Source organism: Lagopus muta, chromosome 4 (assembly GCF_023343835.1).
Source record: "Lagopus muta isolate bLagMut1 chromosome 4, bLagMut1 primary, whole genome shotgun sequence".
Classification (NCBI taxonomy): domain Eukaryota; kingdom Metazoa; phylum Chordata; class Aves; order Galliformes; family Phasianidae; genus Lagopus; species Lagopus muta.
Window position 1 is genome coordinate 58,571,775 of NC_064436.1, and position 18,156 is coordinate 58,589,930.

The 18,156-nt window shown below is 36.4% G+C and overlaps 1 protein-coding gene across 3 annotated transcripts in view; it reads left to right on the plus strand.

Moving 5' to 3' along the window:
- SLC2A9 (solute carrier family 2 member 9) overlaps window positions 1–18,156 on the plus strand; it is an 84,860-nt gene that overhangs the window by 18,748 nt on the left and 47,956 nt on the right. For all 3 annotated transcript variants that reach the window (XM_048942144.1, XM_048942145.1, XM_048942143.1), the window contains exons 4-6: window positions 2,407–2,531; window positions 3,618–3,763; window positions 14,177–14,309. In XM_048942144.1, the coding sequence (XP_048798101.1) occupies window positions 2,407–2,531; window positions 3,618–3,763; window positions 14,177–14,309 (404 nt within the window). The remainder of the gene's footprint in view (window positions 1–2,406; window positions 2,532–3,617; window positions 3,764–14,176; window positions 14,310–18,156) is intronic.

Here is an 18,156-nt window from a genome sequence, read left to right on the forward strand (position 1 = left end):
ATATCACCATGGGTCACTTCAATGATCAGGGAGTCAGGGTCTATGCAGAGAAGCTTAATTTTGCCCATCCTTGCTTTTTTTCTATGCTCCAGAATGTTGCTCAGAATAAGTGGTCATTGGCTAACTGCTTAGAGAAGGATGCATGTTTTGTAAGCCCTTTTATTTGTTTTTATTTTATTTTTTGTTGAAAAAATAACAATAATAAGTTCAGATAAATGTATAGCACTTGTTTGACTTGACTCATTTCCATTTTTGACAGTATTTATTATCATACAAATTATATTACCCTCTAAGTTTATGTCCGTTTAAACATAACAACAAAACCAGCACTCTTGACATCTGCATTATATAAACACAAATTTAAAATTAACTGTTTTTATTTCATTGTTCAAACAATCTTATTCAAGCAACGTTCAAACAGTCTTAAAAGAAAAAAACTATGGGAAATTTGGAAAAGTAATTTAAATATAAGTATTCAAAATACTTCCTCTTAAAAATGTATTAATCTATTGTAACCAATTGGGTGATTGGTTCAATGGTGGAGATGATTCTGTTTGTTGCCTATGTGTTGAATTCAAGATAGATGTGAACCTCTGTGTTACTTTTTTTCTTTTTTTTTTATCACATTTGAAAAGAAAGGGAAGATAGCTTTTCTGATAATTTCTGTTATTTTACATAGAAATCACATTACGTAGAGGCTGCAAATCCCTTGAAGATACTTAAAAATGTAATACCACTTCAGTTCTTCATTGAAAATGGTATACTGTCAGCCTACGTAATTTACTGTCAAAATCAATGGATTTCTCATAATTAACATAATCACTGATGTTTTTCTCCACATTAATTTTGTTGCCAAATCAGTTGTTTCCTTCATAGACTGTTGTGGATGGGACTGTAGGTTTCAGTATTGAACCATAATTCAAGACAAAAACAAAACTGCTCTTAATTAAGTGACTGCAAAACCTGGTAAAGACAGAGCCCTGTTGCTTTACTGCATAGAATCATGTAATTGTTTGACTTGGAAGAGATCTTTAAAGGTCACCTAGTCCAACTCCTCTGCAATGAACAGGGACACCTACAGCTTGATCAGGTTGCTCAGCACTCCGTCCAGCCTGACCTTGAAGGTATCCTGAGCCAGGGTTCCCACCACCTCTCTGGGCAACTTGTGCCAGTAACTCACCACCCTGATTGTAATAAACTCTTCCCTCGTATCCAGTCTAAATCTCCTCTCTTTTAGTTTGAAACCATGCCCCGTCACAACAGACTCAGCTAAAGAATCCGTTCCCTTCTTTCTTATTGCCCCCCTCCAGATACTGAAAGGCCAGTATACCACACCTACGGTTCTGCTTGGGAATTTCAATCTCTGAGATGGGGTAGATTTTCTACTTCATCTTTCAGCTGAAGATAGTTACAGCAGAGCTACTGACCTTGTATCTTTAACCACACTTCTTCCATAAGTTCTGAAAGAGACCCTGCATGTCAGTGCTCAGATCTGACTGTCTGAGGCCTATGAAATGCTACATATTTTCTTTAATAAAGTGTTTTGTTCTGCAGAAGTTAAGAGACTCATGAGTCACTGCTGTATGAATGAGTCCTCAAATTTGAGCAGAAGATTCAGTAAAATGAAAACTCCACGAAATACATCCATTGGCAGAGTGTAAATGAGAAAGGATTTTCTGGAATTTTTAAAATATATTTTCATGTATTTCTTTTTGTTTTCTTTTTTTTCATTTAATAAAGCAAATATTTTTTCATCAAGAACAGCTTTGAATTTTTTTTTCCAGTTTGGCTATTATACAGTGAAATAATTCAAAATCTGGGGAAAAAAAAAAGAGATTTAAACAAATAATTTGGTTAACTTCTAGACTTTGGGAAGAGATTGATATTTTTTCACCACTGTTGAGCCCAAGTGTCTTTTTCTAGCACTACGAGTAGTGATTTTCCTTTGTGTGTATTTTTAATTTCATTGGTTTAAATCTGAAAGTTCTCAAAATGGCAAAACTTATATGTAAAATAAAAATGCTTAAAGTTAAATTAACTTGTTGTAATTGGAAGTATATTCACTGGTTCCTACACACATAGAAATCCAGGACACATTTATTTCTGCTCACATGCAGAGTCCCAAGCATGGCACTTGGGTTCTTAGTGTGTGTACCTTTGAAGCACAGCTCTGTTGTTGACAATGATATTGTTTATTTTAAAGCTATGGTATAGATTTGGAACTATATACATTTACATATAATATTGCGCTTTGGAACTCCACACAGTGTGTACAAAGCACCATTTATTAGGCCCTTTTTGGATTCACTTATAGCTATTTAAGTATAATAGCCTCATGTGCTTGGAATGTGACAAGATCTGTCTGTAATGGTGCTGATACCTACATAAAGTATCTTCTCTTCTTAGGAAATGTACGCTGTTGCTTAACAACGTCTTTGCAGTGACAGCTGCAATACTGATGTCACTCTCTCAGCTGGCAGGATCATTTGAAATGCTCATACTGGGCCGCATTATAATGGGAGTTGATGCAGGTAAGCTTTTATCAACTGTACTAACTGTATCTATCAACTGCACTAACTGTAACTATCAACTTTACTAACTGTAATGCCTGTACTGCATATAACCTTTCTCACCTCCATCAGTTAGATATTTCTTTGCACTAAAGAGGCATCTTGGGGACTAGGCTCACTGGGACAAAACATTAGAGCAAGGGTTGAAGTACCTGGCATTCGATGAAGACACTGTAATTGCCCCTAGCTGCTGGTGTCCATCTGGAGTGTTTTTCCCAATTTCCTTCCTCAACTCCCACAGCATATGCAATAAAAGTCCTTTTGCTGTGAGGATGTAGCCTATTTATTAAAGCTTCTTGCTCCTGTGTGTTTGGAAGCTGTTGGATCTGAATCTAGTAGCAGAAGGAGTAAGAAGAAGGTTTAGATATTGTCATTGACTCAGTGATTCTAAGATGGTTTCACCCTGTCTGTATAACTACATGAACCTAAGCAACGGAAAGTGTTTTTCTTTTGTATTGCTAAACCTCAGTTCTAGAAAACTTTGGCTATGCTGTCCATAAGCACAAACTACAGTTGTTTAAATGTGGATGTGTGTTTCACTTAAATGTGCAAATTATGGGTAATATTGATGCTAGCTGTTGACCTTCGTCTCATATTTCCAGCAGATGATTGAATGTTTGGAGCATTTTCAGTATGAGACAGTATGCATAACCAGGGTGATGCATTTGTTTTCTCCTGGTTTTGAGAAGCATGCTCCTCCTTGTTTCATGCCTGCTATTAAAATTTCTTTGCAGCAGTAACCATGCATTAAGAGGAACATCTGGTGACACTTTTTATGGTAAAAACACTTCATTTGACACTGTCTGCTCTCTGGGCCTGATGTTTTTTCTTCCTTACCTGCACCAGTGTAAACTGGAATTTCCTTCTTGCTCCTCAGAAATCTTTGCTACTTCTCTTCAAATATTGGCCTGTAGAGATAATCATTCCCACGGCTGCTAAATGGTGCAAGAGTAGTTACACTCCTTTCAGTAGATGTTCATTTTGTACTTAGTATACTGAAAAGGTGGTATGACAATTTATGCTTTTTTTCTCCCCCTTCATTTGTAGGCATTTCCTTGAGTGCCCTTCCCATGTATTTGAGTGAAATATCTCCTAAGGAAATCCGTGGTTCATTGGGTCAGGTTACAGCAATTTTCATCTGTGTTGGTGTTTTCATGGGGCAAGTCTTGGGACTGCCAGAGATATTTGGGACAGTAAGTATTCAGCAGACTTCTTATCTCCACATATTCTTTGAAAATGCAAAATATTCTGTGAGAGAATGCAAGTGTACGTAAAGAGTGATATTTTGATATTTTGACAGAGTTCCTTTTAAAAGCAGAAAACAGCTCAGTTGCTTTTTTGTTCAGAAGCACTTTGGAAAGTGGTTTCTTATATGTCTTAAAAGACATAGTGTGTGTGTAACTGAGTTTGGTAAATATGGCAAATGGCAAAAGATTTGAACAGCTTCTATGTACATATGCATGTTTTCCCACCCCATGCTCTTACTTGATATACATTTATTCATGCTTATTTCTGGATTCTCTCAATATCCTGGAAATGTTTGGGAGCTTTTGCATATTTTATTTACAATTCTTCAAAGTAATAACTGAAACTATTTGATTAGAAGTTGTACAAAAACCTGAGTCTTGCCCAGTGATTACAGCACTTCTTTAATGCACTCATACTTAGGAAATGAAGGAGAAGAATTAACATATACTTATATGTAAAGAGGATATCTGTTCTGATACAGAAGGATAACCTTGCTCACATAGGCTGAAATTAACTTAGTGGCCACTGGATGTCATCATTACTCTGAAAACAAAGTCAAGATTTATTTAGGGTGGCACTGGGAATACTTTTGGACCAGAGAAGAGTTTTCAAGACAAGGTGGAGGAAATGTCTGCAGCAATCAACTTACAATGGAACCTGAAAAAAGAATACCTTCTGACAGCCTGCAAAAGTAGTAAATAGTTGAAAAGTGAGGAGAGTTTTTCCTCCCATCTCCACTCAAATTCATCTGCTTTGTAAACGCACCATAGCATCCTCCCTGATTTTTTTTTTTTTTTTTTTGGTCTGATCCGTTCTCCAATTCTGTCTTCTTATCCTTGGACTCATTTCTCCTGTTGAGCACACCTGAAGGGAATGTTTTGATTCAGCTTACCTTTTCAGTACAGATTATTTTCTTCTCTGCTCCTTTAAGGCAACAGATCTTAGGTAAGAACTTTAGCTGGCTTTCATTTCCTTGCCTGTCTTCTACAATGTTCTTCTTGCTTTGAAAGCCAGAGTTTTACAAAAGAGTATTAAAAATGTCAAGATGCTGATTCAGCTGCTTATTGTCAGTTCTTAAGTGGTAAATTTTATTTAAAACTAATCAAACAAACAAACCATGAATACACTTCTAAAGTTAAGGTGTTGTGTGAAAATTCGTACTTCCTTGCTAGATCGTTGGGATATTTTGAATAGAATTTACCTATTCCTTGTTTTCATATCACTCTTGCTTTTTCTGTTTAGGCTATCCTCTTCTCTCTCTCTCTTTATCCCTTCCAAATTAAGAAGATTGCAATTCTGCTTCTGCAAACTGGTTCAGTATACTAGTAGTTAGTATTACATTGTTGAAGTTAACAATTAGCTTCTGTAAGAGGAAATACACTTTATCTGTAAAATCATTCCTTTTCAGGATTAGTAACATTGATCTGTGAAAGGAACTAAGTTTTGGCCTGTTTGAATTAGCATTGTTCCAATGAAATTATGGCGGTTAGCTTGATTTATCTAGTTGGGTTTGTGGGTGTATTTTCCTTTTAATAGATTAATAAACTTTAGCACTGGAGGTAGGGAACCTTGAGCTGTTTGAAATCATTTCCAAGTAGTCTTATCCTACTTTGAAGGCTCTATCTAATTTTCTGCTGGTTTCAGCCAAGCCAGGATTTTGTTCCATAGCTTTTTGTTTCCCTTGATATCAGTAAGATAGGAACAAGCATTTGCCAGACACTTCTGTTGAAGGTGGAAGGAATCAAATATGGTATCCTTTTCAGGATTCTTCAGCTCTTGCAATACTTTCCTCCTTTTCTCCATGGCAATTGCTCTCAAACTTCTGTCACTGTATTTAATTATATTTAAAGGTACAATCAAGACTTACTGGCTGCTTTCTAGATATCAGCTTCTTGCTGATTAATATTGTGGCTTCTCTTCAGTAATGATGTGAGAGCTTATGGAATTGTTTGCAGATCACTATATTTTTCTCTCCTCTTTCTCTTGTTGGAGAAATCTCTTATACATTTGAAGTGAAGACAGTATTTTAGATCCACAGCCACTGTATTTCAGAGAGAGCTACATGTTCACAGTGTCTTAATGATTTCAGTTGTCAGTGTAGAACAAACTCCTCCTTTCCTCAGAATTCTGAAATGATTTTCATTACAACTTAGGCCAAGGCTGTAATGTGACATTCTGTGGTATAATTCTATGCTTCTGAAATTTGTACATTTTTTAAAGCAACTAGAGAAGGAAGCTCCAATCTGTTGGAGCTTGTCATCAGTGATAACTTTAAGTACAACTGCTGACATTAGTATCCAGAAAAACACCTTGGTTAAGTCTGTCTAGCAATGACCTAATTTTTAATCTTGTTTTAAAACTTCACATAAACTTTTGCTGTTTTTATGGTTGTGGTATTGATGCTATTAATTATAGTATCTAAGCTGTGATGCTTTTGATGAAAGGAGGGACAAAGGCTGATCTGGACATCTTGTTGGAAGAGGCTGTCTGGAACAGGAATTGATGTGAGAAGGGCTGCAAAAATGGCCAACTTTCCCTCTTACAAGAGAAGGTGATAAGAACATCACATGCCTGTCTGAGGAAATAAAGGAAGAGGAACTGACTGCACCTTGTTAATTTAGAAGGAAGAGCTAGAGAGGTTTCCTTAATCTCAGGGATAACACTGCTAACAAGAAGTGTTCTCTGTGAGAAACTGCTTGCTGAAATTCGCCAGAGTGATGTTTGGAACAGACTCCTGGCTGAAGTAGCTTGAGCAGAGAATTTAACTTTTAAATTGGAGCTTAATGCATTTATCTGGATTATATGTGATTGTTGCCTTCAGTAGTTCTATAGAAGTCTTTCTACAGAAAAGGATTTACACAGGCTTTGGGGCATAGCCTTACCAGGTTTTATTCACTACCTAATTGGTAACTTCTTCACTTACTGAATGAAACTGTTCATTTAAATGTGGAAAAGTGATGAAAATACATCTGAAGCTCTGAGTATTACTTGAGGCAATTCAGAAAGTGCTTACTGGTCATTGTGTCAAGTAGGTTAAGCAACCCATAGTGATTTTTAACAAACTTTTGTTTATAAAACTAGTGCAGGTGATGCAGGAGGCATGTCCACAGGTCCAGACTTGGTGCTGGGGTAAATGGCCTTGTTACTGCAGTCCATGAATGCAACTCTGATCTCTGTTTTTGGTCTGATCTCTGTTTCCAAGATCATGCCAAAAATGTCTGAAGCACTGGAGTTAAAAAGTGAGGAAGTGCTGCCCTGTGCCACGCCGTCCAATTTCCTACTTTCTACACAATTCATATCATGATTTCTCCTTCAGAAAGATTATCAAGATTTGTATTAATTTCTTTTTTCCTATCACAGCAGCCTTCCTAAGTGTTCTACTGGAAGTGCTAATGGTTGAGAATCTTCTCATTTCCTTCTTTTTTCATAACCAATTCTGTCAGTTTATTTTCATTGCTCTTTTGGTCAAATATTATTAATCCTTCATATCTTTGTTTTTTTCCTCACCTGTAGAAATGGTCTCCCCTCATCACTAGTAATCTTTATGTTCTTAAAATATCCCAAATATCCCAAGTGGGAAGAAACCCACAAGCATCACTGAGTCCAACACCTGGCTCCACGCAGGACCCATTCACCAAAATTGCAGCAATGCTTCTCATTCAAGGCTTTGATTCCGATATATTATAGCCTATGTTAAACCACAACAACGGAATCTCTGTATAGACTTGGGAAATTGTACTGTGGTAAAGCTGTCTGGTGATCAGAATACAGAGTGCAGCTACAACCATAAAACACAAGAAAAAGCAGCAACTTATTTGATGACTATTTAGGACACTTAGACGGAATTACTCATCATTCTCATGATTGAGTATGGTACTCTAATTAATTAAAGGAGCTATATTCTTCTTGGTCTGGGTTCTTTCATTGGCTTAAACAAGAAAATAGAACTTTTTAGAGCACAGATCACATATTATTCTCTTTTAATTGTAAAACAGCTAAAGAAGGTTTTTAAAATTTCACTCAAGTTCACACATGACCGATTTCCAGACTGCACGGACATAGAACTATACTAAGTCCTTGAGACTCTATCTGGATGTTTGGCCCCATTCAATTCTTTAGCAACACTTAACAACAGTTGTGTCTGTCTTCTGAAGAGGCCACGTCTGGGCAGTACAAATAAGTACACTGAGATCCTCCTTGGAGAAACTCCATAATCAATTGTTATAGGGAAGGAAAGCTGATATCTGGAGTTCTTGTTGAGCCATGTGACTGCCTGATCCATGAAGCATGGATATCAGGAAAGGTTCTTCACCTGAGGGTGGTCAGGCACAGGAACTGGTTCCCCAGGGCAATGGCTGTGGTACCAAGCTGCCAGAGTTCCAGAAGCATCTGGACAACATTCTAAGAGAGTGGGTCTCATTTTGGGTGGTCCTGTGTGGAGCCAGGAGTTGGACTCGATGAGCTTTGTTCGTCCCTTCCACCTTGGGATACTCTGTGATTCCACTGTGAGGATAATATACTCGTTTTCATTTGCTAGCATCTCATTTTAGCCTTCTGTATTCTAGAGCTGTTAATTCATCAGGAAGCCATGGCAACTGCAGATGACAACCTGATGTTGGCCCACAGGAACGGAATCATGTTATCTGCCATAACATGAGAGCTGAATTTCTCCTACTGGCTACAAGATTATTTAATCTAGGACATTTTTGCTTATATAGCGTGTGCAGCTTTCTGCATATTGAAGGAGAAAACAGGCTTGTCATTTGTTAAAACACTGCCCTTCAGGTGTTCCCTCTTTCTTTCTGTGATTCTGAAATTAAATCAGCCAGAGAATTTTTTTGACAGATTGTTCCCTACAGATCCCTTGCCAGTGCATTGTCAGCCTCAGTTCTAAAAGTTCAAATGTGCACTTATGATCTTGAGGGAATATTCTCTGGCCTAATTCTGGCATATTCCACATATTTTCAGGTATTTCTGTAGCTATGTTTCTCCTGCATGTAAGTCTGTGTTTCACTCCAAAGCTTTCCCATAGTGTGTTAACATCTTTCAAATGCTGTAGATGTAGATTCGGTGTCATTTCCATTTTTGTATAGCTATAAGAAAGCTATATAAAATTATATGCATGAAATCAGGATAGATAAAACTGGAATTGTTGCTGCAATTTCCCCTGTGGCTGCCTGGGTCCGGCTGCTTCTCAGACCAGAACAGATGTCTGCTGTAGGTAGGCCAGTGGAAAAGTAGGTTTTGTTTAATTTACAAACTCCTTTTTATACATTTCAAGTCTTTATAGATCATACTTGTCTAGATAGATTACACTGTTTCATAGGGGGTAGCATGTCATACTAAGCACATTGCTTTGCTCATCTCCTAAGGCCTATTAGGGCAGCACCTTCTGAGCAATTTCTATTGCTCCTGTAGGTGTTTCCAGGGGGGAAATAGTTAAGCAAACAGGAAAATTCCTGATGTGTCCATCTCTTGAATGAAGCTAGTTTTAGTCATCCAAGAGAATACAAGGTGCTGGAGAGAGCAGCAGTGAACAAAGGTAGGAAGTGTCTTGCTGAGGAGAAAAAGCTGTGTGAAGATAATGGCTCTTATTGGCAATTCCATATTGGGTAAGCAGAGTTAAACAGAGTTTGCCTTCTGAATAGACTTGAGTGGCACACTGTCTTCTTCCAGATTTTTCTTTGCCTCCACTAGATACATTCAGAATTTTCTAAATTTTACTGAATTTTATCTATACTGCAGCTGTACTATGTGTCTGGTAAGGAAAGATTACTATAATGAGTTCCTTTCAAATCAGTTCTTCATACAACTTGGAAAGGTGATTTTTTTCAAATCAGCTCTAAGATCTTTTGTAGGTCCCTGGTCAAACTGTAATGAATTACAAGACCCCTTGAAAATCACATATTTGAAGTGATGGACAGCTGTGTACTTAGGAAAGTTTGTTTAGGAATCTTTCATGCTGTTTTACCAAGTTCTTTCAAAAGTACTCCTTCGTTTGCACTAATAAAGTGATGCAGTCGATAGTCTTACAGGCTGCGTTGCTGAAGGCTGCTCTTTGCCTTTACCTGTTGAAATTCCTTTAAATATTCTTATTTCCTTGTTAGATTCTGGATTCAGGTTCAAGGATTCCTTAAAAACAGTCTGTATGTCACAAACGAGAAACAAATGCAATTCAGAATTGCTCTGGTGGCCCACAGTCTGTAAATGGACACCAATGAAAAAATTTTGAGATTCTTTTCAGATAGATCTTGCACATTATAACACAAAGTATGAGTCAATCAGTCTTCCTCATACTGTTCTGAGTTCTTTTATTCTATACCTCTATCTTCCGAGACAAAAACTATGGTTAAAGATATTTATCTTTCAAGGTTGGATTGATAATCTACACATTATTAAAATGTAGAATAAAGAACTCTTGTAGCAAAGAGAGAGAGAGGAGAACTTATGTCAGTGAACTCTTGCAATTCTGTGATGCATCATGGAAATGAAAGTAGTTTATGCCTCATGGATGCATGCTTTTTGTAGAATAAGAAATCATGGCTTTGTTGCTTCCATTGCAGCAGAAAAGGGTCATATACTAATGTTTTCCTGGGTCCTTCTCTAATTCCCAGCATGTTCTATCTGTGATTTCAAATATCTAACTGTGTAAAATGGAAAAGTATAACACTTTCATTACATCTAGTGATTTGCCAGAAGTAAAGTGGAGTAAAATCTTATTGGATGCTAGTAGTGGTATACTCCAGTGGAAAAGTACCTTAGGTATCCCCATGGGGCTAGCAGATGCACAAAACCCAGGAGATCTCCATCCCTCTGGGGCTGCAGCAGGATGCTTCAAGGCAACTAGAAATTACAGTAGATGTGATTCTTTTTGCATATGTGTGATTATATTTTGCCAAAATAAAGTTACAGAAGTTCCTGTGAGGTGGCTGTTATGCTTTTAAAACTATGATTTTAAAATAAATTTTAAAATTATTTGTCTATTGAGATAATAGAACCTATAGAAATGATATATTTCCTCACTCAATTTTTTTGTTCCTATTATGCATCTTGTGTTAGGAGACTTAACTGGCCTGACAATTTTTTTGCCAAAATGAGTAGCTATTTATAGGGCAATACAGCCCATCTTCCCTCTTCTACTATATGACAGACAACAATTCAATTATCTCTTTTTTGTTATATGTATGTGTATAATTTTAGCCTTTCCTGTGGTGAAAATGTCTTACCACTTTATCAATAAATATTTTCTAATTAACAAATATTAAACATAACCAGTAATTAAACAGGCCATTGAACTGCATACAGTCCAATAGTGCAACAGTCAGCAGGGCTTATTGACGTTTTCCGTATCCTAGTTTGTTTTCCATCTCTTAACTTGTTCCATTTTCTACATTTTAGCCAATAATTCTCTGACATAATAACATTTGCTTTATTGTATTCTAGTATAGTTTTATCTTGTTTAATTGACAAACTGTAGGCATGATTTACACACACACACACATATATATATTTACCACCACATAATTCTGCAGATTTGCTCTTTATTATATCAGCCTTTGAGTATGTGGTTGTCAAACTTGCTCCTCTACTTAGCTGTCTTTTGTAAATAGATCAAAGCTGAGTTTTTCCTGTCTCAGCCTAAGCAAATATTCACAATGTGACAGTTCAAAATTGAAATCATACCATCCTGACATGTTATTTGTACCAGTTCTAAGCAGGTGATGAGTCAAGTCCTCTGTAATTAAAATATTTAATGCTCTTCTAAGTTTTTTGTGAAATAAAATGTGATGGGGTTGTTTTCTTTCCTTTCAGTAATGCTCCTATTCTTCTCCTTAGTGACAATTGAAGCAAAGCACTGAAGTAGCTTCCAAGTCATGCTTAAAATGTCTTGTGTCTTCATTTAATTATTGCTTCTGAGCATTGTCCCAGAGCAGGTTCCGTTCTACTTAAAAACATCAGGGTACCTTTCCTTTCCCTTCTTTCTTTATTTCCTTTTATAATGTCTAATTCAGCTTGATTTTCTGCAGTTCATATTTATGCTTTCATCCCAACAAATGTAGTTCTTTTAAACTCCGTTTAGTCTCAATATTTCTTTTCTGTATAGAGATGAAGAATATGAATGTAGATAATGTAAATTAACAGAAAAACAATTAGAACCAAAATTCTGTAGAAGAATTGAACAAGCTCCATCTGAAACCTTTTGAAATGGATGGAAATGTTTCCACTGATTTTAGTTGCTTACCAGTGTGAGTTTTTTTTCTATAATATGGTTAAAAATAAAATAAACTTCTTAACTTTTCCTATCAAAATGAAATGTTTACCCCATATCTAAAGGGCAAAACAGCAGTGTCATCACAGTCATATGAGTTCAATTAAATTACAAAATTCAGGGATGATCAAGCTTCCTTTCAGAATGTGAAAGTATATTTGATTGTTTTATCTCAAATTCTTTTTTGAAGTTAGCATAATAAAAAGTAAATCAAAAATCCTTCATAGAGGAAATAAAGGAAGCTCAGTGTTTTATGAGGAGAAAATTCTATTATACTGTCAGAGTGTGTTATTTACTGTGGAGTGTAGGTTCAGAAGTTCAATCTTTTTCCTACTTATTTCAAAATAGCACTTTCAGAAGAGTTACCTGAGAGAAAAGTGAAGTAGAAAACCATACGGTCTGGGAGAATTTAAAAAGGCAGAAATATTATTCCAAGCAAGTCCCAGTAGGGTGGCAGAATATTCATCGTAATAATACACACCTTAAAAAGTGGCCTTGGTATTGTGGAAAGAAAGCCTACAGGAAATAAGATGTGACAACAAAGAGCTAATTTTTGTTTATTATTATTATTATTATTATTATTGAGGTATTGAAAAAAGTTAAGCCTTATAAACCTACATAGTATGTAGTAAGAGTATTTATATTATAGGAAACAACGATAGAGATTAAACAGGATTTTTTTTATAACTGTGTAAAATAAATGTCTGTTTACAGACAGATTTAGAATACAACTTTAAAAAACGTTGCATGTTTTCTTAAGTTTCTTAACATCAGGAGCCCATTTTGCATATGTGATTTATTAACAATTCTTAAAGTTTTAATTTTCTCATTTTTAAAATAAGACTGATAATCGTTCAGTCTTGATGCTTGTGTACTGGGTAGAGTTCTACACTCTACTGAATCTAAAATAATAAATAAATTCAGAATGAAGGAACAGGATCTTGAAGTCCTCATGGTAACAAAGGCTTTGAGAAGGACTGGTAAGATTGATGCTTGAATTCTTTGAAAAATTCCTTTCTCCAGTTCTTTTTTTACTCTCATCAGAGATTTAAACAAAAATAACCTGTCACTGAAAGGACAACAGAAATCTGCAATTAGGAAATACCCCTCTCATTCTGCCTGCAGTTGTTAAACTACCCCATATCCCAGCTCAGGTTTTCATGGTGTGCTGCGTGTTCTGTTTGAGAAGATGTACTGCTGAAGTGGGAAAACATAAGATAAAAACTGTCAACAGAAATTAGCTGGAGGACTTCTGAATTTTGATTTGACTGTGGAAAATTATATTGAAATAAAATGTAGCCAGATCTGTTTAGGGAAAATTTGGGGTCTGAATGGACAGATTCATTTTGAGAGGGAGAGTGGATCCAAACTCCCTGTGCCTTTCAGAGTTCAATCAGAGAGGATGTGGTGCAATCTGCTTTTGATCTAGCCAAGCTTTTGAAAATGTGCTAGACATTATGCCTGAGCAGTAGGTGCACTGAAGTCTCAGCAGGCTTTTCAATTAAGGACCAATTCTCAGATTAGAAAGAATTGAGTTAAATAGATGAATGTTGAACTTTAAGGGGAAAACTACTAAAGAAAAATGCATCTTGGTATTAGATAACTGCAAGAAAAGGTATCATAAGAACATGGACTGATAGCAGGCCACTTTGCTGCAGAAATTTATACTTCAGGCAACTTTCTTCTCCAGCCACTCTCTGTTTTCTTGATGAATGTGTGATATTGGTGCAAATGAGGATGACTTGTAGAATATATATTTGAGTATATATAAATATTTTTTGTGTGTATGGTTGTTAATGCCAAAGGAAAGGAAAAACATGTGAAGTAATGCTGTTTTCTAGTTCCCCTGCCTCTCTTTCCATGCTCAGTCAGTTGATGACCTAAATTCTGTCTTCCTCATCCCTTGAGGAAGGAGATCTAAGACAAAAGTGTTCAGACTTCCTACTGAGCTCAGGAAGAAGATGTTACCCGGTTCATTGGCACAATATGTCAAATGATGAACTTACAGCACTTTCCATCAAAGCTATTTTTGTTCCTGGTTTCATTATGAGAAAATACTACTGACTATCATATTTGCTTCCGTCTGCAGGAATCTCGGTGGCCTTTTTTGTTTGGAGTGATCGTTGTTCCTGCATTGGTACAAATTGTGATTCTGCCTTTTCTTCCTGAAAGTCCTCGTTACCTCCTACTTGAAAAACATAATACCAGTAAGGCAGAAAAAGGTATGATGTGTTACTTGAATTCTTGTAATAAAGCTGCTTTTTTTTTTTTTTTTTTTTTTTTTGTAGGGATGCAGTCTGGAAAGGAATATTTATATTAGTGAAATCAGAATATTCCAACTGTAAATATGCTCCTGGCAATTATTTTCCCCTTGCCTTTTCCATTTGTTTCTGTATATCACTAAAAATCACTGTTGCTTTGGTTTTTTTTTTTCCTATAAATGAATTTCTCTAGCAATATATAATGTTATGCTCAGTGATAGAAACTGAAATCATCCTCTTGCTATGTGTCAGACACTACATGCAATGTTCATTGGGGAGTGAAAGAAGATTTCAGTGTTTGACTGTCCTTTATGTAAAGTCTTTGCCATTTTCTTAATGAAAGCATTTTTTTTTTCTTTTGTTCCATAGTGGCTTTGTTTATCACATGTTCTGTGACTCAACAACCTCTGTTAGTTTGATAAAAATAGCACACATCTATTTATCTGAAAATGTTCAGTGCTCCCATATTTCTTGCTTCAGTTTCACAGACACCGACCAGAATATTTTGCTCTTAACTTACATTCTATGCATAAACTTTTTTTGATGTTACAGATTTTGCATACTCTGCCCTTTGAAATAACCATGGCCAGTTACGGTTCCCAGTACACCATCACACTAAGTTTATTTTTGCTTATTGTAGTGATAATTTAAAAAGAGGACTGTACATAGAAGGAAAGAGCCTGTTTGTAATATATTTGGTCTCCACAAATGTTCAGCAAGTGTCAGTGAATGTCAGTGGGAGCCATTTCTTCCCCAGGGAGGAATTCAATGACACACCTTTGCTTCATATGCATTTCTATGTCAGACACCCTTTTGTCAGACTGCTCCTCTGCTGCTATCTGTTGTATGGCAACAAAATACAATGGAATATTGGCAGGAAGATTAGGATCAGACAGTTTGCTTGTTTGTTTGTTTGTTTGTTTAATTGTAAAAGAAACTTGTCTTGAGCTTTGCAGAGACTTGAGGAGGCAGAAAACAGCTTTTCCAGAGGGAAACCATGGCAAGCAGCTTAGGGCAGGCAGTTGAGTAGCTCAGTTCTGTAGCACTATGCCTGGGCTTGGAGAAAATGTCTTTTGGTGCCAAACTTAAACTGTCTCTGTTCAACCTGATAAAATTGTAAATGTATTTGCTATATATGGCAAAGAGCCTGCATCTGCAATCATGTTGCATAATGTTAGACTTGCTTTAGAGATCTATTCACAATACTTCTACAGTGCTTGGAAACCTCACTAGTAAGAGTAGAGCTACGTCTCTTGCATGTAGAGCTTAGAAACTGCCATAATTTCTCATGAAAATAACCCCACCTGCTTGGAAATTCACACCACTTACTGTTGGTAACAGGCCAATTGCAGTCCGGGATGTTTTCAGAATACACGTGTTCTAAAAATGTTTGAAAATGAATCTAGAAGCATCGGAGGTGGATTTTGAAGTAGAAGATGTCAGAATAGCAAAGTTACCCACACCTTATTTCCAGTGATATGGTAATTGAGATGAGAGGGTCTTCAGCCAGTAGCTTAATAAGGTTTCCTGCGGATGAGAAGATGGATTTCAGGAGTCACTCTGACAAGTAAAGCTGTAAAATTAGGCACCAAAAGGCAAAGAAGTCTGATATCACTAAATTTTTAAAGTTGATGGATGTGAATAGAAGCCTTTGGGCCTGATTAATTCCAAAATCAAGATTTAACCCTGATATGCAGTGTAGTATGTATAGAAACTCTTTTTGAATGTAATCTGCAGAGATTTAAATACAGCTGGTAACTGGTGAATATAGATAGATCTGTGTTAAGAGCCTAGGACAGTAATGTCGATATATTCCAATCAATTTTCTTCCCTTTCTTTACCTACTAACAAGTCATTCACCCAAGATTAGACCACTTGCATCCCAGGCAAGGCAACCTGTTAGGATATCAGATGCAGAATAGGTACGGATCGTTGTTAGGTAGGATTTAGCTGTTCACTCTCCATAAAATCCCCTCTGTAAGTCAGTATAGATCATATCATATTTCTCTGTTGTAAAGTATCTACATGGCTTATTGTAAATCACATTAGGGAAATAAGCATTTTTTTTCTTACCATTGCACATCCTTTATAATCTCCCTTCTCCTAACATAGATTTGCAAATGAAAGTATCTTTGTATGCTGAGTCACCATCCCTGGAAGTGCTTAAAAATCGTTTGGATGTGATGCTCAGGGACAAGATTTAGCAGAGGGTTGTTAAAGTTAGGGTAGTATGGTTAGGTTGCAGTTGGACTTGATGATCTCGAAGGTTTTTTCCAACCTGAGCAATTCTATGATTCTATGTGTGTTTAGTACACAGATAGGTGGGGAAGATGCCTGTGTGATTCATGGAATGCCTGGGTGAAAAATGACCAGAGAGACTTGCACTTTCAGCCTGATGGGTGGGATTTGGAGATTTCCTCCCCACCAGGGCACACAGAGAAATCTAGATGAGACAAGAGCTGAGCCTCTGTAATGCAGCAAAATAATGAAAGCTAGTGGGAGGGATTCACAGAATAGGAATGTGAATAACTGAATCAACAATCAAGAAAAATGGTCTGCATTTTAGTTTTATCTGTAGAAATGTGTAAGGAAAAGCCTGTGTATTAGGGAGACTAGAGAATCATGAAAAAAACTACTGATCTAAGCCATTAATGACAATGCAGTATTCTCCATTATAATGATGACTACAGTAATGCTCTGGAATTATTTGTCTTAGGTTGGATCTGCATATTAATATGAGAAATGCGCAAGTCTGTTTTGTGACTAAATCCTTTTCTGTTTCCCCTAACGGAAGAAGGCTACTTGTGCAAATTTCATGCATTTCATTGTGGATTATGTCTTTTTGGAGAAATATCAAACCATTATTTGCAAAAGGTCCACTGTATTTAAGGCAAATGACTACATTACATCTTTTTATAACATACTCTATGTAAAAGCTTCTAAAATGGAAATGATAATGTTAATCTTCATAATTATTTTAGAGCAATAAAAATCCAGTGGTATAATGTAGGTCACTGAGTTTCCACAGAGTTCTGCGCCTGCTTTAATCTCTCCATTTTTTTTTCTGCCCTCAGGAGATTAACCACATTATAACTACCAAATTACAAGTGGCCTCATTCTCTTTTGAAATATCTTGAAGTCTGTATGGTAATTTGGTTTCCTTTGCACAATCTTGGAAGTACTGCAGTGGAAAAAGGATTAGGAATCCACATATAGCTGAGTCCCTCTTATGCAGCTTCAGTTAAAGTTTTAAAGAAGTCAGTTTTAAAGAAGAGACATATTGATTTTATTCAGACCCTTTAACCACTTTCAAATGTTTCATCTTCACATAGCTGAGATGAATGGAAACTAGTTGTGTAAATGGTAAGGGTTCCTATTTCCTTTTCCCTAGACTGGAAACATTCACTTCTTTTGCTGTTTTTCAAGGTAATGTATCTTAGTCTGCTGAATATCTAGATCTTCTGGTCTAAGAAAATTAAAAAGAAATCTGGAGAAGATCTAAAGATTGCTAGAACTGTTACAAGCAGGGTACAGATGTGAATGCAAGGTATCCCTATGGAGAGAAGCAGGAAATGAGCCATTGCAGTGGGAGGTAGGAATGACTGCTGTGATTTTCAGTGCCAGTAATGCAGGAGTATAAAATGCAAAATGAATAGAATTGAAAATAACAAATTAAAAGTCTTGATTTTTCCCGAATAGTGCAGAGTGTATTTTCACATTAATTATGTATATAAGTGTGATTCTTACTGCACTAAAGAAGTGCTAATGAAAGAACTTTAAAGATATGTTGAGTAGCTGGAAAATTTGT